The sequence below is a fragment of the Trachypithecus francoisi genome, unplaced genomic scaffold (assembly GCF_009764315.1).
Source record: "Trachypithecus francoisi isolate TF-2019V2 unplaced genomic scaffold, Tfra_2.0 Contig01436, whole genome shotgun sequence".
In the NCBI taxonomy this organism is placed as follows: Eukaryota; Metazoa; Chordata; class Mammalia; order Primates; family Cercopithecidae; genus Trachypithecus; species Trachypithecus francoisi.
This window is the reverse complement of record NW_022681430.1, coordinates 2177560-2203103: the sequence shown is the minus strand read 5'-3', so window position 1 is coordinate 2203103 and position 25544 is coordinate 2177560. Positions and strand designations below refer to the sequence as shown.

General features: G+C 41.4%; 1 protein-coding gene across 8 annotated transcripts; it reads right to left on the bottom strand.

Annotated features, from left to right (window-relative positions):
- On the bottom strand, positions 1 to 25233 carry CEP55 (centrosomal protein 55). 8 transcript variants are annotated; one of them, XM_033224754.1, is made up of 10 exons: positions 24901 to 25233; positions 24461 to 24732; positions 21934 to 22128; positions 18491 to 18766; positions 14463 to 14531; positions 7988 to 8138; positions 5963 to 6276; positions 4268 to 4339; positions 3411 to 3536; positions 1 to 1144 (listed from the first exon to the last, which is right to left on the bottom strand). In XM_033224754.1, the coding sequence occupies exons 3-10, from the start codon at positions 22114 to 22116 to the stop codon at positions 941 to 943; spliced, it is 1395 nt and encodes a 464-aa protein (XP_033080645.1). In that variant the 5' UTR covers positions 22117 to 22128; positions 24461 to 24732; positions 24901 to 25233; the 3' UTR covers positions 1 to 940. The 8 variants fall into 8 exon arrangements, with proteins under 8 accessions (XP_033080645.1, XP_033080674.1, XP_033080640.1 ...); XM_033224783.1 differs by lacking the exon at positions 24461 to 24732 and having other exon boundaries at positions 18491 to 18777; XM_033224749.1 differs by lacking the exon at positions 24461 to 24732.
- Positions 25234 to 25544: the final 311 nt, after the last annotated feature.

The window sequence follows — 25544 nt, the reverse complement described above, 5'->3', positions numbered from 1 at the left end:
TATTAAAACATTAAATAATTTTATTCTTTTCTCATGTACAGTAGCCCAGTGGTAAGCATGTTAGAAAACCTGAAGAAATTTAAAAGTTTTTGGTTTACAAATAGCATGTATAAAGATATCTATTCAGATAAACAAAGATCTAATCATTACATTGCCCAGCTTTAAGAATGCCAAAAATAAATAAAATACAGTAAATCAAATGAGAGGGCTAGATGGGTTTATTAAAATTTATTTTAACAATTTTAGCTAACCAGCATGTGCCAATGTAATTCAAGTTACAGTTAGTGCCAGATAGTATGACAGAAAACATTGTGTGTGGCTACTTAAGAGTATGCCTCAAACAGATCCTGTTTTGTGCGCAGAACAGAGTTGGGGAACACAGCTGGGTTTAGTTTCAATGGTAAGCAGCAACAAAGATCAAGAAAATCCCCAACTTTTCTAGTAACCGCTCTACAATATGAAAAAAAAATAGTATCTATCACCACCTCTTAACAATGGACATCAAACTTGGGATTGTAGGTTTTCTAAGTGCTTGGATAAAAAATGCTAACACAGTTAAGATCCTCGGTTAATTATCTTTGATTTTTCAAAATCCCTAAAACATAAGATATTTTGCTTGCTGGTGCATTAACCCATTAGCAATAACCTGAGCTATCTTTTCCTCACCAAGTATTTTAACAGTGCAAAATGTTAGTAGTCTCAGTAGATGCTGCTCACCATATTCTGTCATTGCAGCCTGATGATGAACCATGTCAGGGAGGTATCACTGCCAAGAAAAATGCACAGCAGCCTAAAAGGTACATGATTCACTAGCATGCCAGGGTGTCAAAAGTAGATAGGCAGTTTTATGCAAAATGTGAAATATATAATTCAAAATGCCCACAAGATAACAGAAAATACAGTATTGAATCTTTTGATATAAAAACAAATACTTATTTTGCTACTTTGAACAGTACTCCACATGGACAAGCAGATCGCGATGCTCGGTGGCTGGATACTGTATATTGCACTTGGGACATTCCACCAGGCTTTCATTGAGTGCAGCAGTGGGACTTTTTGGCGAGGCGGCAACTTTTTCTCTCTTTTCAGTCTCTCCTTGGAAAGTGACTAATGGCTCTGTGATGGCAAACTCATGAAGCTGTTTCTGAAAAACAAGTTTCAAATAATAGAATTTGTAAATAAGGCCCATTGTTCAGCTTTTTTCCGTTTTTTGAGACAGTCTCACTCTGTCACCCAGGCTGGAGTGTAGTGGCACAAACACAGCTCACTACAGCCTCGACCTCCCAGGCTCGAGCAATCCTCGCACCTCAGCCTCCTAAGTAGCTGGGACTATAGGCACATGTCACCACGTCCAGATAATTTTTCTTTTTTTTTTTTTTTTGAGATGGAGTCTCGCTGTGTCCCCCAGGCTGGAGTGCAGTGGGGCGATCTCGGCTCACTGTGAGCTTCACCTCCCGGGTTCATGCCATTCTCCTGCCTCAGCCTCTTGAGTAGCTGGGACTACAGGCACCCGCTACCGTGCCCAGCTAATTTTTTTGTATTTTTAGTAGAGACGGGGTTTCACCATGGTCTCGATCTCCTGACCTTGTGATCCGCCCGCCTCGGCCTCCCAAAGTGCTGGGATTATAGACGTGAGCCACCGTGCCCGGCCAATTTTTCTATTTTTTGTAGAAATAGAAAAATCTGCAAAAAATTAATTCTATGTTGCCCAGGCTGGTCTCAAACTCCTAAGCTCAAGTGATCTGCCCACCTCAGCCTGCCAAAGTGTTGGGATTACAGGCGTGAGCCACTGTACCCAGCCTGTTCAGAAATGTTAACTGTTCCATAGGTATTCTAGCTGCTTCAGCACTGTAGACAGATTTTCTTTTGAATTTCAGCTCCTCAGTATTATGGGGACAATATAGGAGGTAGTTGTGAATTTACCCAGATATCTACTGTAATTACCCAGAAGTATTGGAGTTGGGTGTGTATATGAATATGTTTTATTAGGACACAGAGTCAAATATTAGGTAGGTCTATATACAAGGCTGATTCAATTTGCTAGTTTTGTAAAACAGAGGCAACCTCAGCAATAAAGTACTATATGGAAACCAAAGGCAGCAAGGAATTTTAGGAGCTCAAACAGCTTATACACAGAAATGACTAAGATATTGTATCATACCTTTGAGACTTGACTTTTTCGTGTTTTTTTCCTAAGAACTTGCAGTAGTTAAAAATGAGTATTTTACAGCACAGTGAAGAGGGTGACCAGCAGGAACAAAGTATAGGAAAATTACAAATTCTTTTGCATACCCTCTGCTCTCTACACTTTGAATGGTCAATAACAAAAATGAATTAAAAATTTTTATTTCAAATATTATAAATAGGTAAAATCAATGATATACTTAAGAACAGAGCCAAAAATATATTTTCTTTCTTTTATTCATACAGAAGTTACAGATGACTATTATTTTTACATTGCTTTCTTTCCTCCTTTGAAAACTGAGGAATCGTATTTGTAACATTTCACCATCTCCAAGTATGAATGAAATTTAAAATATGTACTAGTGGGACAGACATATATTCAAATGCAGACCCCCAACAAGTTTGGTCCAGAAGCTTATTAGTAAGGTGAGAATAAGTAAGTGAAAAATCATTTCCTCATAGAAATAATATTATTTAAAAGGTTCATGTTTTAAAAGATTATGTTTTCAGAGTGACTCACACAAATCTCATAATACATCTAAAAAGCACATGAACAGTAATAGTCCATTATCCCTAAAAACAGCATTTTTTTCTTTTTTTCTTTTTTGAGACAGAGTCTTGCTCTGCTGCCCAGGCTGGAGTGCAGTGGCACAGTCTTGGCTCACTGCAACCTCTGCCTCCCGGGTTCAAGTGATTCTCCTGCCTTGGCCTCCCAAGTAGCTGAGGTTACAGGCGCGTGCCACCATGGCCAGCTAATATTTTGTATTTTTAGTATAGACAGGGTTTTACCATGTTGGTCAGGTTGGTCTCCAACTCCTGACCTCGTGATCTGCCTGCCTTGGCCTCCCAAAGCGCTGGGATTAGAGGTATGAGCCACCGTGCCCAGCCTTTTTTTCTTTTTTAATAGATAAACACAATTTCAGTTCAGGATTCTGTGACTACCCTCTATTCTACCCTTTCGCTCCCAGCTCAGGCACTACTTAGTGCCTCTAGCATCACAGCAGCTGGGGTATTGGGGGAATGATTACAGATGTGATCATGTCCCTCTTTCTGGTCCTCTGAATTGATGCTCAAAGGGCAGTTGCTTCAAATGAGGCAGGGGCTCTGCCTACTGATTTGAGATACATCTAGCTGTTCGTTAAGCTGTATCCTTCTAAGTTCGGAACTGATTTGCTATATAAATGGAAAGACGAAGACAAATTTTAGTTTAATCATTCCAGACTCACCAAGGATTCCAACTGTGTTATTTGATTTCTTGCTTTTCGGAGCTCCTTAAGAATTATATGCAATTGATGCTGCATATGTTGACGGTCGAGTTTTTCATTTTCAAAGTCTAAAGTACATGCCTGCATCTGGAAAAGGCCCAGGACAAGACCATTACAGCTGATATAGACTGTCTAGTTCTCTTAACTGGATGCTCACATTTTCTTATTAGCACAAGAAGAAAATATTTATTGTACTATTGTAGCAAGAATTCACCTGAGCACCATGAAATGTTGATGAACGAGGCAGCTTATGGCTGAGGATTTGGTTTATCCAAGGAGCAAAGCCAATGCTGAGGTATAGGTGAGGGAAGAGCAGCTTAAGAAGTTGTTGATTAGAATGACTCCTCCCTATCCACCTTTTTTAAGGGGGAAGAAGAAGAAGGGAAAGAGCTAGCTATTCCCTGGTTTGGAATATACTAAATCTCAGCTTTACACCATTTATAATACATTCTGAGACTAAATGGTGTCTCTCCAAGTTCTGCTTGAAGTTATAAGGTAGCCCTAATTAGGAGATATTGTTAGGCTAGGAACTACAGCCACTGGGGAAGAGTAAAATTTGCCAAGGCCAACATCTACCTGTCAAGAAAATTGCCATCTCACCTCAAGAATCTGTTTAGCCTAAGGACAGTAACAGGAATAAGTAGCTAGCAGAGTCTCTTGAAATATCTTTTTTATTGAAGAAAAAAGACTTTTATTGAAGTATTTTAAAGACACTTTTCACAACTTTCAAATGCTTCTCCATAGAACAGCGTAAACATGAGGAAAAACTGCATTTTCTACAGGGCAGAATTGAATTTAGGAGCAACCCCAATGAGTACCTGTTGTTCCAACAGAGCTACCCTTGTTTGTTCTTCTTGCTGCTTTAGCAGAGTTGTGTAAAGAAACTGGATCTGTAGGATGTAAAGAGAACCAATGTTGTCACATCCGACCTTTTCTGGCGTGACCTGGGATGCATGAAAAGCTCACATCACAAGTCTCACATGTCTATCCAGGACACCTGCTAGTTGGGGGTGAATCATTCCAGCTGGCCATCTGATGGTTATCTATGCCAGCAGCTATGCAGTATTCCACCCTCGCCGCGAGTTCCCTGAGGCACACAGACTAAATGCTGATAAACAGCACCGAACTCTGCAGCGGCCACACCCCCTTTCTTGGAGGTTCTGACATTTCTGAGTAGGATAACATGGGTGGCGGTGCTGGGCCCTTAGCCAGAGTTGGAGCAAAATTTAATCAGTGCACTTAATCTCTCCCTAGTATCACTGCTCATGCCTGTAGACAGAAGTGTGAGTGGTAAAGACTAAGATGGCAGGCCGGGCCCGGTGACTTGCACCTGTAATCCCAGCACTTTGGGAGGCCATGGCAGGTGGATCACGTGAGGTCAGGAGTTTGAGACCAGCTTGGCCAACATGGCGAAACCCCATCTCTACTAAAAATACAAAAAATTGGCCAGCCGTGGTGGTGGGTGCCTGTAATCCCAGCTATTCGGGAGGCTGAGGCACAAGAATCGCTTGAACACAGGAGGTGGAGGTTGCAGTCAGCTGAGATTGCGCTATTGCACTCCAGCCTGGGTGACAGAGCAAGACCCTGTCTCAGAAAAAAAAAAAGACTAAGATGGCAAATGTTATAGATGGACTTGTTACTGTCCCAACACCAGCACTCTCAACTTTTGTAGGACTGTTAAAAATTACTATTAAAAGAGGGGCAATATCTAGCATTTTCCTTGCTTAGTTTACAAAGCACTTTCACCTTCTCTCAACTGACGCTCGCCAAAGCCCTATAAGGCAAGCAGAAGTTACTACTAATTTGACAAGTGAATAACCAGTGAGTAGTCAGAGAAGTTGGGTGATTTGCCTAAGGCCATATATCCTGGACTAGAGACTAGGCATAGATTCCAAATAATGTTCTTTCCATGATTCCAGGCTGACAAGCAAAATCTAAATTAGAGTTCCATCAAAGTAGTGTTCAATTCCAATAATCCTAACGTAGCAACTCCAACATTATTAAGATACTGTAGCATAAGGCTATGGGCATAACAAGAACATGGAACATGCCATGTGAATTCACTTGAGCACATATCATCACCATTAAGATGCCAGTCTAGGAATCAGCCTTGATTCCTGTCATTACTTCACGTCTTCTTTTGGCTTCTCACATATACTGACCTACCCCTCACCCAGAGCCTTTGTGTGTATAATTTCCTCCGTTGAGAGGAAGTAAGTCACCCACTTCACTGGGTCCTTCTCATCATCATGAGAATTTTCTTTCTTTGTCCAAATGCCATCTCCTCAGAGAGGCCTCCACTGGTCCACAATTTCCCTTTGTCACATCACCCTGCTACATTTTCTTTAGTTTCCTTATTTATTGTTTATGGTCTGTTTCTGTTCTGGAATATAAACTCCCACGAGGGGCAGGAACTTGTTTTGTCCCTAGCCGGTTCTCTAGTGGTTATATAGTCCCTGACACTTAGAAAGTGTTCAGTGAACACTCTGAATTATGGATCTGGTTAACCTTACCTGAGATAAGAGCTCTTCGGATCTCTTCTTCTCTTCTTCAAGTTTTCTCCTAGCAATATCATTCTCTTCCCTGAGTCTCCGTATCTTCTCTGTTTTATGCCTATCATCTTCCAGATACTGCACATCTGCCTTTCTTTGTGAATACAACAGCTGATTTAAATCGTGAACTTCTTTTTGGGCTTCTTCATATTTTCTTCGAAATTCACTCAGTTCAAAACTCAGCTGAGTTATGGTTTGTCGTTCAACCTCAAGATCTTTTTTTGCACTTGCCAAGAGATCGTTGTAACATTTCTGCTTCTCTTCTTGAAGATAACCTATGACAAACAACATTATGGCACAACACATTTTATAAAATAAATAATATTCCTGAAAAGTGAAACATCAAACATCTAAATGAATCACACTATTTCCTTAGTTTACAACATGAAGAGTCAAGAGATAGGGGCTATTGTTGATATCTGATGAAATAAAAAACAAGTTCAGGTATATTATTTGAAGTTATAAAAATCACAAATAAAAGAACTAAAAACAGTAACATCTATTTTGTAGGGAGGGAAAGTCTAAAGAAGTTCAATCAACAAATAGGAATACAAGCTCATTATCTATATATGGAGATAACTATCAAAATTAAAAACAGAAATATTAAGAGCAGTTGCCCTGATGGGAGGAAGAAACGGGGATTAGGATGGGAAAGACAGGGCAAGGCCCTTCTTAACTATTACATTATTCTAACAAGTGCTTATATGGCTTTGATAAAACAGATACACAGAGAAAGAGAGAGAGAGAGAGAGAACTGTATTACTAAAGAAAAGAAATTAGACTTAGCCCATAACTAAAATCCTGCTTTTACATAAACACATATTTTATAGAAGCAACTTTGTGCCATTAGGGCTGACAGCTTTGAAGTGCCTCCCGAGACATTTACAGTTTCTTTTTAGCATCAGCTTTGTTTTAAATATTCAAATATGATTCTCCAATCTTATGAATCTTATTCCCCTTTCTTTAGACTTCTCTATAAAATTCAAGGCTTTGGTCCCCTCCAAGCTGTCAGTCTTTTAAGGAGAGCTTTGCATGGAGTTTCTCATTTTTTTTTCTTAGCTTATCATCTAGAATTGCTAAACCTATTTCTTCATTTGTAAAATGAAAATACTGACCTTTCCTGCCCCGCCTCTTAGGGTTGCTCGGAAACTCCACTGAGATCTATGTAAGGGAAACTGCAAAGCACTTGGCAAAAAGAGAGCATCGTGAATAAGAAATTTCATCTCAGTTCTATACCTGAAGTTCAAACGATTTAAGGATCATCTATAAAAGGCATTCTTGGCCGGGCGCGGTGGCTCAAGCCTGTAATCCCAGCACTTTGGGAGGCCGAGACGGGCGGATCACGAGGTCAGGAGATCGAGACTATCCTGGCTAACACGGTGAAACCCCGTCTCTACTAAAAATACAAAAAACTAGCCGGGCGAGGTGGCGGGCGCCTGTAGTCCCAGCTACTCGGGAGGCTGAGGCGGGAGAATGGAGTAAACCCGGGAGGCGGAGCTTGCTGTGAGCTGAGATCCGGCCACTGTACTCCAGCCTGGGCGACAGAGCGAGACTCCGTCTCAAAAAAATAAATAAATAAATAAATAAATAAATAAATAAATAAAAGGCATTCTTTCTCCTGGGGTTGATATGAATAAGTGCTGAAGGGAAGCAAAGTGAAAAGAGAATTGTGACAAGGCCAGCTCTGGGGGAAGTAAAAGCTGGAGAAGGACTTTGAAGAAGGGGAAGGACATTCATGGGTAGAGAAAACTGAATGTGACTTCAGAACTGCCAAAGATCACCCATTAGCCTGTGTCGGTACTTCCTTTTGATCTGAAAACGTTAGGAAATAAAACTTGTGAAAATGGTATTTCTTACTTCAGGGCTACAAGACTTGCTCTTATTTTACTTTCTAACACATATCTATAAAAATCTAAATTTGATGAATCACTGTTTTTGGAAAATGTCAGGCCTATCCCAAGAGAACATTTTTATACCAGTCAGTACCTTCTGATTCAGGCTTTTTTGTCTGCTGTGGGAGTGAATGAGCAGCTGTTTCCGTTTTCTTTTCCAACTCAAAGATTTTTGCTAAAAGTCCTTTTACATAGACTTCCCGCTGCTGATCATACACGAGCCACTGCTGATTTTTCTCCAGAGCCTTAATGGGAAGATGAAAGAAAATCAACAGTAAAATACAAAAACAAAATCTTAAAATGGGCAAGAGAGTCCAAGTGATGTAGTCTTTTCCAACAAAAACTCTCTGGCTCATAGACTAATTCTGGGCAACCATTCTATGTTACATGCCTTCAGAATACATAACAACATGACACCGTCATAGTTTATGTAGGATTAAGTTCATCTGTTTGCTTTTTTCAGTACACAACTTGCTTTGTGTGTGCGTACATATCATTCTCTGTAAACTAAAACACCTTTTGCGGCAGACATGGAGATGAACTGCTCAGAACCCCCCTTCAAGAGCCCTGCCCAGTTAGCTGAGTGCAGTGGCTCACGGCTGTAATCCCAGCACTTTGAGAGGCCGAGGCGGGTGGATCACCTGAGATCAGGAGTTCAAGACCAGCCTGGCCAACATGGTGAAACCCTGTCTGTAATAAAAATACAAAAATTAGCCAGGCAAGGCAGCGAGCGCCTGTAATCCTAACTACCCGGTAGGCTGAGGCAGGAGAATCACTTGAACCTGGGAGGTGGAGGTTGCAATGAGCCAAGATCACGCCACTGCACTCTAGCCTGGAAACTCCAGTGAAACTGTGTCTCTCAAAAAACCAAAAAACAAACAAAAAAAGAGGAGCTCTGCCCAGCTGCATGGTGAGTGCTTAGCTGATTAGCTGACAGCCTCCATCTGTTAATTGCTTCAAGTCCCTGTCAGCTTTTGAGCTGAGCTGGGTTGGCCCAGCCAACAACTGAACAAGTGCCTAACTACTGCTGCCCAACAAGGACTCTGATTTGCAGTACTCTCTGCTCTGGAGCCTGCCATGGGGTGACAGAGACGTTGTTAGGTTTTCATCATGGTCTGATGGTCTCCCTGGCATACCTACTTCCTTTTTCCTTGCACAAATCTTGCTCCCCAATAAACTGTTTGCACTCCTAACATCATCTCAGTGTCTTAGAGGATCAACCTTAACAGCTACCTTCTCTCTTTACCACCAACTTTCATCCTTTATATGATCCTTTATAACCCCATTGAAAACTCCAAGGTGGGGTCAGTCACCTGTTTGTATAGGGATTTCATACTTACAGTGAGTTGAATAATGTCCCTCAAAATTCATGTCCACTTGAAACTTCAGAATATGACCTATTCAGAAATGGGGTCTGTGGGCCGGGTACAGTAGCTCAAACCTGTAATCCCAGCAACTTTGGGAGGCCGAGGCGGGCGGATCACTTGAGGCCAGGAGTTCAAGACCAGCCTGGCCAACATGGCAAAACTCTGTCTCTATTTTTTAGCCAGGAATGGTGGCACACACCTATAGTCCCAGCTACTGGGGAGGCTGAAGCAAGAGAATCACTTGAGCCCGGGAGGCAGAGGTTGCAGTGAGGTGAGATCATGCCACTGCACTCCAGCCTGGGCAACAGAGCGAGACTCCAACTCAAAAAAATAATAATAATAATTAATTTTTTCAAAAAGGAATCATACATCACTTAAGTATGAGAAACAAAAATACATGTTGAAGATTCAAGGGGTAATATTCTAAAAGGCCACAAGAGGGCGATGTTACCTCAATAAACATTTCCTTATTCCACCTCCTCACTGTGTGCATTGGCTTTCTATCAGTCTCTACATGGATTTGATAGCTATCATAAATATTGATATTAGTTTTGAGTTTTTAGAGTCAAACATCATTATATTTGATATGCTCTCCAGCTTTGTGTCATCTATACATTTGTTAGGCATGCATTTAACAATTTCCTCCAAGTTATCAATAAAAATATAGAACAAAAGTGGGAAAATAAAATGTCCTGTGGAGGCCGGGTGCGGTGGCTCACGCCTGTAAGCCCAACACTTTGGGAGGCTGAGGCAGGCAGATCATAAGGTCAGGAGTTCAAGACCAGCCTGCCAAGATGGTGAAACCCCGTCTCTACTAAAAATAAAAAAATTAGCCGGGCGCAATGGCAGGTGCCTGTAATCACAGCTACTCTGGAGGCTGAGGCAGGAGAATCGCTTGAACCAGGGAGGCAGAGGTTGCAGTGAGCTGAGATCACACCACTGCACTACAGCCTTGGCGAGAGTGAAACTCTGTCTCCAAAAAAAAAAAAAAAAAAAGGCGTGTGGAATGCTATAAAGGTCTTCCCCCAGGTTTGACAAGAATCCACTAAATATTCTGTAAACAAAAATTCCAAACAATGTAGATTAAAATGTTAGCCTGTACTGAAGGAATAAAAAATGTAGGTCAATTGACAAAACTGCAGTAGGAATGGTAGATTACAGAAGTATTGTGTCCATGTTAAATTTATTAAACTTGCTATCTGTGCTATAGTTGTGGGCAAGAGTATCCTCATTCTTAAGAAATATGCATTGAAGTCTATTGCCATACCACCCTGAACACGCCTGATCTTGGCTGATCTTGGAAGCTAAGCAGGGTTGAGCCTGATCAGTACTTGAATGGGAGAAGAAATACACATTGAAGTATATGAGTTTAAAGGGCTGTGGATATGTACAATTCATTCTCACATGGTTCAGAAAAAAATACTACATGTATATGTGTGTAGGTGAGGGTTGAAAGAGGAAAAAGAGAGTGCAAAATGGGGTAACATGTTAACGATGGTTGAATTTTAGTAAAGGCGATATGGACATTATAGGTTATCATACTCATTCTTTTTTTTTTTTTTTTTTTTTTTTTTTTTTGAGACGGAGTCTTGCTCTGTGGCCTGGGCTGGAGTGCAGTGGCCGGATCTCAGCTCACTGCAAGCTCCGCCTCCCGGGTTCACGCCATTCTCCTGCCTCAGCCTCCCGAGTAGCTGGGACTACAGGCGCCGCCACCTCGCCCGGCTAGTTTTTTTTTTTTGTATTTTTAGTAGAGACGGGGTTTCACCGTGTTAGCCAGGATGGTCTCGATCTCCTGACCTCGTGATCCGCCCATCTCGGCCTCCCAAAGTGCTGGGATTACAGGCTTGAGCCACCGCGCCCGGCCATACTCATTCTTGTAACTTTTCTGTTAATTTGAATGTTTGCAGACAAATAATTTTAAAATAATTATGATTTATCTTCCCTAAGTTCTATGCTTAAAATTCGGATATTTGAATTTAAGAGCAAGAAACACCTGTTAAAACTGTCTTTTGGCTATTTGGTTTGATCTAGTTTATACTAACATAATTCTTAAATAAAACTAAAAGTACTGACATTTGACAATGCTTACGACATTAACTCTATGTAATTATTTCAACTGTCCGCCAGAGTGAAATGGTAACTGAACAATGACACAACTGGGCCTAAAGAAGGTGTACATAAGTTGTTAGGGCTTATTTAAATATAACAAATACTAATTCTGAAAATACTTGGGTAAGCTTCTACAGGAAGTTTCTGCGAACTTTGAGAGGGTGATGGAACTAGAACTGCTGGGCTCTCAAAAGCCAAATAATGTGCCAGTGTCGGGGCTGCAAGAAGTGAGATGTCTCTTTCCATGCTCCCTTAGTCCTCCAACTACAATTTTCCTCCTGGTCTCAAAGATTTGCTGAAATTCCAAAAGGAAAACCAGAGCTAAACCACTTTTTGCTCCTTAAATGTAAGTTCATGTTTCTGGCTGGGCGCAATGACTCATATCTGTAATCCCAGCACTTTGAGAGGCCAAGGCAGGCGGGTCATCTGAGGTCAGGAGTTGGAGACCAGCCTGGCCAACATGGCAAAACCCCGTCTCTACTAAAAATACAAAAATTAGCTGGGCATGGTGGCACACACCTGTAATCTCTGCTACTCAGGAGGCTGAGGTATGAGAATCACTTGAACCCAGGAGGCGGAGGTTACAATGAGCCAAGATCATGCCACTGCCGTCCAACCTGGGTGACAGAGTGAGACTCCATCTCAAAATAATAATAATAATAATAATAATAATAATGTTAATGGTTCTGAAAGAGTAGTCCAAGGGCCAGCAGCAGCAGCAGCTGGGAACTTACTGGAAATGCAAAAAATCTCAGGCACTACCCCAGACCTAGCATATTAAGAGTCTGTGAATCTTGCTCAGTCTAGAGCACCATTTGTAGAAGAGTTGGGTTAAATTTTACCCCATTTGTATAAAAGCCTTTTTCTAAGACAGAGGAGATAAGCACAATGTGACCCTTAAATAAGCTGAGAAGATAGAACAAAAAGCTTGGGCTTACATATGCAGTATTTCAAAGTGAATTTCATCAAAAAGAATCATCATTATCTAAAAATACCCTCAGGTGATATCTGAAGCAGCACCGAGATGCCTAAAAAGCAGATGCTTCGGATAATGGCATCTATTTTCAGGTACTTTTCTAGAAGAGACACCAGTAAAATTCAAGAAACTTTCCAAGATTCCATCCAGTCATTCTTTCAAATGTTCTAGACACTGAGGATATAGCAGTGTACAAAACATGCAAAAATCCTTCCCTCATATGACTTCTATTCTGATGGGAAGGTCGAACATTAGACAAGAGAAGTTAAATAGATTGTAAATTTAGCCATAGTATGTGGTGAGGAGGGAAAAGCAGGAGAAAGGAATAGGAATTGTCTGGGAGCTATAATTTTAGATAAAGTGGTCAGGGAGCTCCCATTCTGTCCACCCCCTGGCCCCAAGAAAGTAGCATTTAAATAAAAACCTGCATGAGGTAGGCAGGAAATCATGAAGACATCTGGGGAAGAGTGTCCCAGGCAGAGGGAACAGAAAGAGAAAAGGTGGTTTATTTAAGGAGTAGCTGGAAAGCCACTGTGGTGGAGGTGGAGTAAATAAAGAGGAATGCAGGAGCTGTGTAAGGTATTTCTAGATATGCGCATCTAATGCATAGGTATGGATATACATAGAATAACAAACTTCAGTGTAATAAGACACAGAATTTTTCCTTTTCATTCTAGTTACCTCTAGGTAAATTATGTACTCTGATAAGAGTACTTGGCACCTGGCTAGACATCCAAGAGATTTAAATTCTTCTTTTGAAGATCAAAAAGACTTCAAAGGCTATTTGATAGATGAAGTAAAACAGAAATCTTAAGAACATGCTTATATCAGAAAAGACATGCCAGTAATATTTCTGGAACCAAAATACCAACCTACTGACCTAATACTTAAGTCAGAAACTTTATACTTCATATCTCTAAAACTTGAAAAAAAAAAAACACTGTAAATAGCAGTCCTGTGTCCTCAATTTATTCCATTCCCAACAAAACCCACCAATCCATTTATAAGTTTGAAATAATGCAGCTTTACTATATAATTAAAATAACCTCATATCAAATTCTAGAGAAAAGAAGTACTAAGTGTACAAAGAACATGTTTCCTTTTCAACCTATGAAAGCAAATCTTAGTTTCAAGAGAAGGATTCAAACCAGAGAGCATCTTGCATGGATAAACCAAAAAAGAATACACTACACATTAAATTACATTATAATAATAAAATGGAGGCCAGGCACAGTGGCTCACGTCCTTAATCCCAGCACTTTGGGAGGCCGAGGCGGGCGGATCACCTGAGGTCAGGAGTTCAAGACTAGCCTGGCCAACATGGTGAAACCCCATCTCTACTAAAAATAAAAATTAGCCGGGCGTGGTGGTGGGTGCCTGTAATCCCAGGTACTCAGGAGGCTGAGACAGGAGAGTCACTTGAACCTGGGAGGTGGAGGCTGCAGTGAGCTGAGATCACACCAGTCCATTCCAGCTTGGGCAACAGAGCAAGACTCTGTTTCAAAAAAATAAAAATACCAAAAAAAACAAGAAACAATAAAATGACTGGGCAAATTAGGGAAATTAGATTTAGATAGAAAAGGGATGTTACTGAAGTATTTGGTGGCAGTGATAATTTCTAGGGCTGTCTACCCTACAGAGACCATGCTGCTGGGCACGGTGGCTCATGGCTGTAATCCTAGCAATTTGGGAGGCCAAGGTGGGCGGATCACTTGAGGTCAGGAGTTCAAGACCAGCCTGGCCAACATGGTGAAACCCCATCTCTAATAAAAATACAAAAACTTAGCCAGGTGTGGTGGTTCGTGCCTGTAATCTCAGCTACTCAGGAGGCTGAGGCAGGAGAATTGCTTGAACCCAGGAGACAGAGGTTGCAGTGAACCAAGATCATGCCACTGTACTCCAGCCTGGGCAATAGACCGAGACGTTGCCTTAGAAAACAAAAAAAAGAGAGACCATGCTTAGAGGAAATGATTCTTGAATGTCTAGAAAGAGACTTAAACGAAGCTCACAAACCATTCAGTTTTTCTGTCACAGCACTAACGTTGCCAATTTCTATAAAACTTAAGAATAAGTGAATTAGCCCTCTTTACCCATAACTTAAAAGGAAATAAACTTACATCTTTCAGCTGTATTTCCATTTCATGAATATTATTTATTGATGAGTTGAAGCAGTTTGGAGCCACAGTCTGTAAATAATCCAACATTAGTTAACATCAGACATTCCACAATAGAAGTTGCCTCATTATATTCAGTTCCATAATAATACAGTATACCTCATGGGAGCATCCTGAAATCCAGATCTAGGCTGGGTGCGGTGGCTCACACCTATAATCCCAGTACTCTGGGAGGTTCAGGAGGGCAGATCACTTGAGGTTAGGAGTTTGAGACCAGTCTGGCCAACATGGCGAAAACCCGTCTCTACTAAAAATACAAAAAGAAAACTTAGCCGAGCGTGGTGGCCTGTGCTTATAATCCCAGCTACTCGGGAGGCTGAGGCAGGAGAATCGCTGGAATCCGGGAGGCAGAGGTTGCAGTGAGCCGAGATCATGCCACTGAACTCCAACCTGGTCAATAGAGTAAGACTCTGTCTCAAAAAAAAAAAAAAAAAAAAAAATCCAGATCTAGTAGATGGTGGTAAACCATCAAGTCAGGTGAGAGTTACCAGAGATAACCATTGTCAAAATTAAGATCTCCTGAAGTTGGCCGGGCGTGGTGGCTCAAGCCTGTAATCCCAGCACTTTGGGAGGCCGAGACGGGCGGATCACGAGGTCAGGAGATCGAGACCATCCTGGCTAACACGGTGAAACCCCGTCTCTACTAAAAAAATACAAAAAAACTAGCTGGGTGAGGTGGCGGGCGCCTGTAGTCCCAGCTACTCGGGAGGCTGAGGCAGGAGAATGGCCTAAACCCGGGAGGTGGAGCTTGCAGTGAGCTGAGATCCGGCCACTGCACTCCAGCCTGGGCAACAGAGCGAGACTCCACCTCAAAAAAAAAAAAAAAAAAAGATCTCCTGAAGTTTCCCAGACTGGAAACCCTGAGATTTTCTATCTAATCTGACTTCTGTGGTCCTCTGGACCCCCCAGGATTGCCAGAATAACCCTCAGTGCATATGAATAGCCCAGTGATTTTTACCAAAAAGACAAAAACAAAACAATTAGGCTATTTAAACGACATCTAGAAGACATTAAATTGTCAAACAAAAGGTAAAAGTTTTCTTCTAGAATCATGTTTTGTATTACTAATAGTATTCATTAGGCCAGGCGCAGTGGCTCACGCCTGTAATTCCAGCTCTTTGTGAGGCCGAGGCGGGCGGATCACAAGGTCAGGAGTTCGAGACCAGCTTGGCCAACATGGTGAAACCCCATCTCTACTAAAAATACAAAAATTAGCCAGGTGTGGTGGCGCACGCCTGTAGTCCCAGCTACTCGGGAGGCTGAGGCAGAAGCATCACTTGAACCCGGGAGAAGGAGGTTGCAGTGAGCCAAGATTGGGCTTACGTCTGTAATCCCAGCACTTTGGGAGGCCGAGGCAGGCAGATCACCTGAGGTCAGGAGTTCAAGACCAGCCTGGCCAACATGGTGAAACCCCGTCTCTACTAATAATACAAAAATTACTCCAGCCTGGGCGACAGAGTGAGACTCCATCTCAAAAAAAAAAAAAAGTATTAATTATTAGTTAGTATTAGTTCATATAGATTATATGGGACTCAAAAATTATTTCTCACCTCTTTTCATTTTCTCAGAGGAATAAAAGAGACGTAGGTGGCTAGGTAGCCAGGCTGGCCAACAAACATAGAAAAAGCTGTATTTCAGTCTTTTAATAGCTATAAGAGACTTGTGAATACTGGCAAAGAAGCTCAAAAAAATTATTTTTCTCCAAAGATGCTCTATTCATTCACTTTAATATGTAGCCCTTTCTCTCTCTCAATTCAGTCCTTGAGGTGGAAACTATGACAAAGATAGTTCTCCAAACCCCTTTCCTTTTACCCTGGGCACACTATAGACCATGATTCCAGCCTCCCCTGTGGTTAGTGGAGCCACGTTCCAGTGGAATGTGAGCAGAGGTGAGATATGTCAGTACCAGGCCTGGCCCCAGAACCCTCCTAGGCAGTACTCCACACTCTCCATCTCACAGCTACATACAGAGGTCTTGGTGGGGGCCCCACCCTAAAGGAAGGTGGAGCCACTAGAAGGAAGGAACCTGGAGTCAAATGACTCTGTGGAGCAAAGCTTCCTCCACTCCAATCTGGACTAGACTGGCATGAGAGAAAAATAAACATTTGTTGTGTAATACACTGATATTTGGAAGTTGTTATAGAAGTCAGACATGCTAGTTAAATACAGAAATCAATATGGGTAGCCCACAAAATTATTATAAGAATACATCTTTAAAAATTATAATTTCAGGCCAGGTGCGGTGGCTTACGCCTGTAATCCCAGCACTCTGGGAGGCCGAGGTGAGCGATCACCTGAGGTCAGGAGTTCAAGACCAGCCTGGCCAACATGTTGAAACCCCGTCTCTACTAATAATACAAAAATCAACAGGGCATGGTGGCAGGTGCCTGTAATCCCAAATACTTGGGAGGCTGAGGCAGGAGAATTGCTTGAACCCAGGTGGAGGTTGCAGTGAGCTGAGATTGCGCCATTGCACTCAACCCTGGGCAGCAAAATGAGACTGTCTCAAAAAATAAAAAATAAATAAAAATTTTAAAAATTATAATTTCTACCAAGCTTGTATTTCACATTCCAAAAGTGGAGAAACTAACTCTTGAACTTCAAAGAAAAATTTTAGTCAGATACTTTGAATCTGACTGTAATGTTTTATGAGTTTCAGTTCCGTGGAAATTCTCTAGAAAAACTTTGCCTTTTTGAACCCATCTGCAGAAACACTCAAACGCCCATCTATGAAAATACACATAAACATACAGGTCTGACCACTATCTCCCCTAAATGGGAAATAAAGTACAGAGAAAGATCCTTAACAGCACTGAGATATATTTGAAAGCTATAGATTTTCTTCTATAGATGAGTGGTTTTTTTGTTGTTATTTTTTTTTTTTTTTTGAGACAGAGGCTCACTCTGTCACCCAGGCCGAAGTGCAGTGGCTCTATCTCAGCTCACTGCAACCTCCATCTCTCAGGTTCAAGCAATTCTAGTGCCTCAGCCTCCTGAGTAGCTGGGATTACAGGCATGTGCCATCACGCCCGGCTAATTTTTGTATTTTTAGTAGAGATGGGGTTTCACTGTGTTGGCCAGGCTGGTCTCAAACTCCTGACCTCAGGTGATCCACCCGCCTTGGCCTCCCAAAGTGCTGGGATTATAGGCGTGAGCCACCATGCCCAGCCTATAGATGATATTAATGTTAGTATTATCGAACGTCCAAATCTCCAAAAGAATCAAAGGTCTGATCAATAAGTAACCATTTACTGAGCCCCTACTGTATATTAGGCACTATGTGAGGCAATTTACACACATTATCACATTTACTTATCAGTCTTCCTATCCGGATTTTACTGATGTGGAAACTCAGGTTTAGCTTATATGTTTAAAAAAAAAAGAAACTAAGATTTAGGACAGGGGTCTGGAGAAGTCTAGTATTGTCTCTAAGGCTATAAAGGTTAACAAATTTGTTCAGAGTCACAGAGCTGGCAAGTACAAAACCAAAATCTGAACTCACATGTCTACTTCTATATCCTTGTTCTTTCTATGACACTAGTGCCTCTCAAACAAAAGGGGGAGAAAATGCAAGAGCAGTTAGGAAAAGTATATTTGATATTAAATTGTGTGTTTCAAATATGAAAAATAACCAAAAAAATGAAGCCTACTGTTTTCATGATACAAACTACAGAAATAAGAACTCAAAAAAAACCTTGGTAATTGTAAATACACGGTAGATTTTGTCTTCTGAATATTCCTCCAGGCAAATCAATGGTACAAGGAGTGGAGGGTACCATATTAACTATTTTTGCTTATAGAGAAGGGACTGGGCTATTAAAAAAAAAGTCAAGTGACCTGTTAGTACACTATACTAATCATTTGTCTCATCATTTGGGAGGCATGTATTAACAAACTCATTCTTCCTAAGAATTACAAACTGTATCAGAAGAAAAAAAAAAAAAATCTGGGTTTAAAGAAATGATTAGCACCTGTGATAAACGAAGTGCACTGGTTTTGCTTTCAAGTTCAGCAATTCGTGAGGTTGCAGCAGACAACTGTTGTTTCAATACATCTTTCTCTTCAGATAAGGCTTTCAATACCTGCTCCCTCCTTTCACCTTCTTTTGTTGTCTCTTCCAGCTGTTCAAGCAATGTGGTAGTACTATATCTGGCCTTCAGTTGGTCTCTGAGTTGCTGTATTTCTTTGTCGTTCTCTGTGAGTTGATAAGCATTCTTCTCCTTCTCAGCCTCAAGGACTCGAATTTTCTAGATATAAACTAAGAAGAATCTTAGAACAAAGCCAGGTCAAACATCTAGCTAAACAATATATACTTCAACAAGCATTTATGAAGCATTTATTATATATCAAGTCAGCATTATGCTAAATACCAGGGCCAAAAAAGAGAGGAAGCCAAAGTTTTATGTTCAGATAGCTCACAGAGAAGTAAGTCAATGTATTAATGCAACATTGTAAGTGCTGTAGTTAAGATAGATTAAAAACTGGGCACAGACATGAAGAAAGGAGAAACCACCTCTATCAAGGGTGGTGAGAGAAAGCTAAAGAAGGGCTAGCTCTCCCGTGAGTATTTGGTAATCATTCTTCCATTAATACTGGATCTTGTAAAAACTAAAAGCTAAAAGTGGGTCACACAAGATATACATGCTCATTAATGAACTTGAATCAGTGGAACTTAAAAGTTACAGAATATTTCAGCAGGAGAGGGATGCATTCATTAACCTGCTTACTTTTGATAAATGATTCCATATTGAATCTAGAAGGTGATCTCTAAAGGAATGCTTAACATCTTCAAAAATTCACAAGATAGGTAAACTGCTGCTGGCATAAAGGAAAAGTCAAATAAAAAGATAATAGAAATAAATATTAAAATTATAGGCTAACAGGGTCAAAACAACATGAAGTTAAAACCTGCATTTAGGAAGGAAAAAGCAGCAGTTGTTCAAATACAAAATGAGGAAATTTAAGTTTAGGAGGATGGTTATTCATTTGAAAATGAGAGGATTTTAGTTGGTCACAAGCTTAACTCAAATCAGTAGTATGAGACAGATATAGAGTCATACAATTTTAGGCTTTAATGGAGTACAGTATCCAGCTAAGTAGATGTAACACTACTATTTCAATCTGTGTTTGCCAGAACATATTTAGGATAATGTGTTCAATTCTAAGTGCATAAATCAGGAGGGATATGAATAAACTAAAAATTGTTCAAGATGATAAGCCAGAAAAGCTGAAGAATATGAGCTTGGTCTGCAGAAAAGTTAAGAGGAAGCAAAATTTCCTTACATATCTAATAAGTTGCCAGTTTGCATAGGAAAAATAAGACTTGTTCTGTGTAACCTTAATAGGCACAATTAGAACAAATGGGTAGAAGTCATAGGAAGTTTAATTTCAATTGATTATAAAGGAACAAAGTACCCAGTGCTTCTCCAAAAGTGGAATGAAATGGAAAGCTGTCTCTCAGGGAAGCAATAAGATTCCTTCACCAGATTGCAAAATAACCTTCATATCTGTGGATTGGTGATGACTGTGTTCTCAATGCTTGAAAAAGCATTTACCTCAATGTATGTTGTTACAAAAAATAAACCAGTTTTATTATGTGCCTGTTTAGAGAATTTAAAGAAATCAAATGGTATAGTGTTTAACCATTTATTTTGTTTTATTTTATTTTATGTATTTATTTTTTGAGACGGAGTCTCGCTCTGTCACCCAGGCTGGAGTGCAGTGGTGCGATCTCGGCTCACTGCAACCTCTGCTTCTTGGGTTCAAGGGATTCTCCTGCCTCAGCCTCCCGAGTAGTTGGGATTACGGGGGCATACCACCACACCTGGCTAATTTTTGTATTTTTTGTAGAGACAGGATTTTGCCATACTGGCCCGGCTGGTCTTGAACTCCTGACCTCAGGTGATTCGCCTGCCTCAGCCTCACAAAGTGCTGGGATTACAGGCGTGAGCCACCATGCCCGGCCTTAACCATTTATTTTCTTTTTTTTTTTTTTTTGAAACAGAGTCTCGCTCTATCACCCAGGCTGGAGTGCTGTGGCCGGATCTCGGCTCACTGCAAGCTCTGCCTCCCGGGTTTACGCCATTCTCCTGCCTCAGCCTCCGGAGTAGCTGGGACTACAGGCTACCGCCACCTCGCCCGGCTAGTTTTTTTGTATTTTTTAGTAGAGACGGGGTTTCACCGTGTTAGCCAGGATGGTCTCGATCTCCTGACCTCGTGATCCACCCGTCTCGGCCTCCCAAAGTGCTGGGATTACAGGTTTGAGCCACCGCGCCCGGCAACCATTTATTTTCTAAATACAAACAATAAAAGCACTTTTGCAAAATAATTAAATCCAAATTTGTGATTATATTTATGATTACATTTTAAGTCCCTCTAGTTCTAAGTTCCTAACTTCCTTACTGTCTATGCCATGACAAATTATAAATTAGTGAATCTGAAATATAGTTGAACAGAGTATAAATACCAACACATCTAATAATTTTTCCTTCAAAAGCCTGAAAACCAGAATTACTTGGAAAGCAGCCAATATGCATGATAAAATATGTTTTAAACAAGGAAATTTGAACACTATTTAATACTCTGAAATGGACAGATTTGATTTTTTACATTTAGTAAATTAACAGGAAAATTATATAACTGTTGGGTAAATATTTTCTCTTCTCCCACAGTAAAAAAGAGACATAAGCTCAGCACAGTATCCTTAAAGTACATCAACAAGTAATACAGTACTCCAAAAAAGCATGGAATGGCCAGACACAGAGGTTCACACCTGTAATTCCAGCACTTTGGGAGGCCCAGGCAGGAGGATTGCCTAAGGCCCAGAGTTTGAGGCTGCAGTGAGCTATGATCAAGCCACTGTATTCCAGCCTGGGCAAGAGTTGAGATCCAGTCTCAAAAAAAAAAGTATGGAAAATCGAATGCTTCTAAGTTATGCTATCAATTTAAAAATGGCAAAAATAGCCAGAATGTTCCACAATCTTAAATACAGCATAACAAAAGTTATCAAGAATATTCATTATCAAGAAGCTATAGGAAAAATGATGGATTAGGTTATTACTTTGTTTTAAATAACTGAAAAACAGACCATACTAAAGGTGAAACAGACCATGTGAAAGGTGCAAAACTATTAATCACAATGTCTTTATTTCCAGAACAAACTCAGTACCTGGTAACCTAAAAACACATACTCAATTACATTTAAAAGGTAAGAGGTTAGTAATGACTAAAGTACATCTAAGACTTGGCAAAGTCAAAGTAGGAATTTAAGATTCTAAACCCAAGGTCAGCTTTCCAAAACTAATCAAATGGACAAGACAGGGAACACGGCAAGAGTAAGAAGGTAGCATCAGGAAATCTTCATGCATTGCTTTCTTGGAGAGCTTACAATTTAAAGGATCAGAAGAGCATTTACCTCCAGAAGTCTGTGTCTCTCTTTATCAGTCAGCTTTCCTTTCCCACTTGTGATTTCATCCACCGATGTCTTTAAATGCGCAATTTCTCCCTTTAATTTTTCTAATGTAGTTTCAGATTTGGAGTTACTAGGCTTCGATCCCCACTTACTTTTAATTAAATCTTTGGTACTTCTGGAAGACATCTCTGAAATGGTCTGTAAAAATAAAAATCAACTGTATAAGTCTGAGTTTAAAAATTTAAATCTCAAGTTTGAAACAGGTCTAATAACCTATCTGCTGTAAATAGAAATGATATATCCAAACCAGCAGGATATGGAGAAAGATGGATGGAGGCTTCTGGGGTATTGTAACTTTTTTTTTTTTTTAAATCTCAGTTGTACTTAAATGGGAGTATTCACCTTCTAAAATATGTCAACTTGGGCCGGGTATAGTGACTCACGCCTGTAGTCCCAGCACTTTGGGAGGCCAAGGTGGGTGGATCAAGAGGTCCGGAGTTCAAGACCAGTCTGGCCAACATGTTTGAAACCCCATCTCTACTAAAATTAAAAAAATTAGCAGGGCATGGTGGTGGGCGCCTTTAATCCCAGCTGCATGGGAGGCTGAGGCAGGAGAATCACTTGAGCCTGGGAGGCAGACGTTGCAGTGAGCCAAGATCGCACCATTGCATTCCAGCCTGGGTAACAGAGCAAGACTCCATCTCAAAAACAAACAAAAAAAAATGTCAACTTGTACATTTATGTTTTGTGTGGTGTTTTATATGTGTAATTCTTCAGTTAAAAAGTTTTGTTTAAAAAACAATGAAGGGGTCCCCAACCATTAAATAAAGCCTGAAAGAAGTAGGTCACTATCAAGGACATATCTTGGCCCAAAATAAAAAGCTGTTGGTAAATAATGTAATTTTGAGTATATAGGCACTGAAATATCATTACTCAACATAGGTCCTCTGTTTTAGAAGGTAGCCTAGTTCAGATCTATCTTAATAGTCATTTGAGAGAGCACAGTGGGAAAAAGTGAAGAGAACCTAAAATAAGACATTTACAGGAAAAGAGGCATAACATTCAGGGGAGTCAGGCATGAAAGGAATTAAGAATAAGGGGCCAAATTTAGTACGGAGAAACTCAGTATCTGCTAACAGTACTAGATGACAGTTTAGAAACAAGTATATCATATAAACTTTAGCAGGCAAAAATCTAGTGAGGCATACAATGCATATAAATAGTATACAAAAGTAACTCTAATTAGGGAGGTTAAAAAACATTTTTCCACTTCATGCATCCCAAGATAAAATAATGGCAATGTGATTAAAGGATATAAAGGAGTATGAGCCCATTAGTGCATTCAAAAATTACTATAGAGCCTACTGTTTACCAGGTATCCTAATACATGCTGGATGTAAACAGGTTTAAAAAAAAAAAAAAGACATGTTCCCCGATGTCATGGGGCTTTCAGTGTAGTACAGGCAGGCAATAACAAGGAAACAAACAAGGGTTCATGAATTTTCACACTGTAATAAATATTACACAGGAGAAGTACAGAGATAAAGGATATTAGTAAAAATAGGAGAGACCCCCTTAGAATGGTAGCGAAGTGACTTTTAAGATTGTCCTGTGTGAAATCAGAACGTCTAAACATATTAGCACTGTGAAGACTGAGAAGAAACCATCTATCAAAAGGTTAGTCCTGGATTTTTGCCATTATAAACTGAAAGATTAAGGTAGCTTATCCATCAGTTGAAGAAATGCAAGCTTATGGCGTCTCTCAGTCACCTACTGCCACAGGAAGTTCTTTCCTATGTGTTTCTGTTGATAACACACTGTTGACTTGATATCGTGGGTCGTAGGACAGAAAACTACTTTGCTACCAAGTCATTGGGACACAGAATGATGGAAATATAGATCTGCGGAACGTGAAAGAACCCCGAAACATCTGCTTCCTAATCTTTGGACAGAAACTCTGGCAGTGAATGAATGACTACCGATTCTAGCCTCTGGCCCAGACGGTTTGGATCTACCCCACCACCTAGTCCCACCAACCTCCTTTCCCTGTATTTTCTTTTTCTTTTTTTTTGGCGGGGGTGGGGGATTAGGGGCGGCAGAGTCTTGCTCTGTCGCCCAGGCTGGAGTGCAGTGGCACGATCTAAGATCACTGCAACCTCCACCTCCCGGGTTCAAGCGATTCTCCTGCCTCAGCCTCCTGAGTAGCTGGGACTACAGGTGCGCGCCACCACGCCCGGCTAATTTTTGTATCTATTAGTAGAGATGAGGTTTCACCATACTGGTCAGGCTAGTCTCGAACTCCTGACCTCAAGTGATCTGCCCGCCTCGGCCTCCCAAAGTGCTGGGATTACAGGGGTGAACCACCGCATCCTGTATTTTTCCCTGTATTTCCTATTCCAGTCATCCACAGGGTTCCCACAATTCAAACCTTCCTCAGCATGCCTTCCCTCTGTGAAATCTAATAAATGATATAGCTGTCCCACCCCCCCACCCCCACACAATCTGGTTCCCAATTACACTCCCCGCTAACCTTTTATTTTTTTCAATTGTTCAACTGTTGTTTCAAGGACTGCACTTCGATTTTTTTTTGGTCACCCACAGAGCCTAACAGCAAGCGCTCAGAAATGATTGGCTGATTGGCTGAAGTGACCTCATGCTGGACAGGAGGTGACAAAACAAGCGCTTCCATCCAGTAAACGGTACGAGGCATCAATTACAAGCCGCATATTCTACAAGGCGACGCCAATCTTTAAAAATTCCCCCATAAAATCTCACTTGAGGAGACAGAGAGGAAAAGAGAAACTGCAAAAAAAAAAAAAAAAAAGGCACTAGGTTTCTCAACTCTAAAATAAAGATGTTTGAGGAAGACATAAGTAAAGTGCTTGCCAATCGGAAAAAGTCGTCCTAACGAAAGACCTTGGGCAAGTCACTTGGCCTCTCTGGGCCTATCTGTAAGGAGATGATACCCACCGCCAAGTCCAAAGGAGCGATCAAGAGAGAACGGTCTTGAGGCGCCCAGCCGGGTGCTAGGCACGAAGTGGGCGCCAGGGAAAAGGACTGTTATCAAGGCGGGCAGAGATTGAATCCCGTGGACGCGATCTGCCCACTGACCTGCCCTCCCCGGCGGTCTGGACCGGCCCGGCCCCGGGGCTGCGGGTCCTGGCCGCCCCTCGCCACCCTCCGCGGTCGCCTCCCTTGGGCCAGCCAGCAGCTGAAGCGAAGCCCGGCGCTCGAGTCGGCCGAATCACACCATCAGGCGCGGATGCCGCTTCCGGGAGTTTGAATCCCGCGGCTGCAGGGCGGGGCACGTCACTGCCGGCTGGGCGCGGCCCGCAGGAAGGAGGAGCAGGACGCGCGAGGCGGGAACGCGGCGCCCCGATTGGCTGCCGCCCTTAAGGGGCGGGGATTAAACCTGGGGGCGGGCCGAGGAGGGACGGGGGCCGCGGGGCGGGACCGAGGGCTGGAACACCCTCTCCCCGGTCTGGGGCTAATTCTGGGGCTCGGGGATTCTCTGCGGGCTCAGACCTAAACAAGCTTGGTGTCACGCAGTCAGGGGCTGGTTTTGTGTTTATACGCTTTTAGGAGGAAGCAAATTGCTATTTTTGATGGGATAA

Coding starts and splice junctions, on each gene's coding strand:
- CEP55 (XM_033224754.1), bottom strand. CDS start 22,116: ATGTCTTCCAGAAGTACCAAAGATTTAATTAAAAGTAAGTGGGGATCG. Junction 8,139..14,462: donor TGGAAATACAGCTGAAAGAT/GTAAGTTTATTT, acceptor CTTCCCATTAAG/GCTCTGGAGAAAAATCAGCA. Junction 6,277..7,987: donor AAAAAAGCCTGAATCAGAAG/GTACTGACTGGT, acceptor TGTTTGTCATAG/GTTATCTTCAAGAAGAGAAG.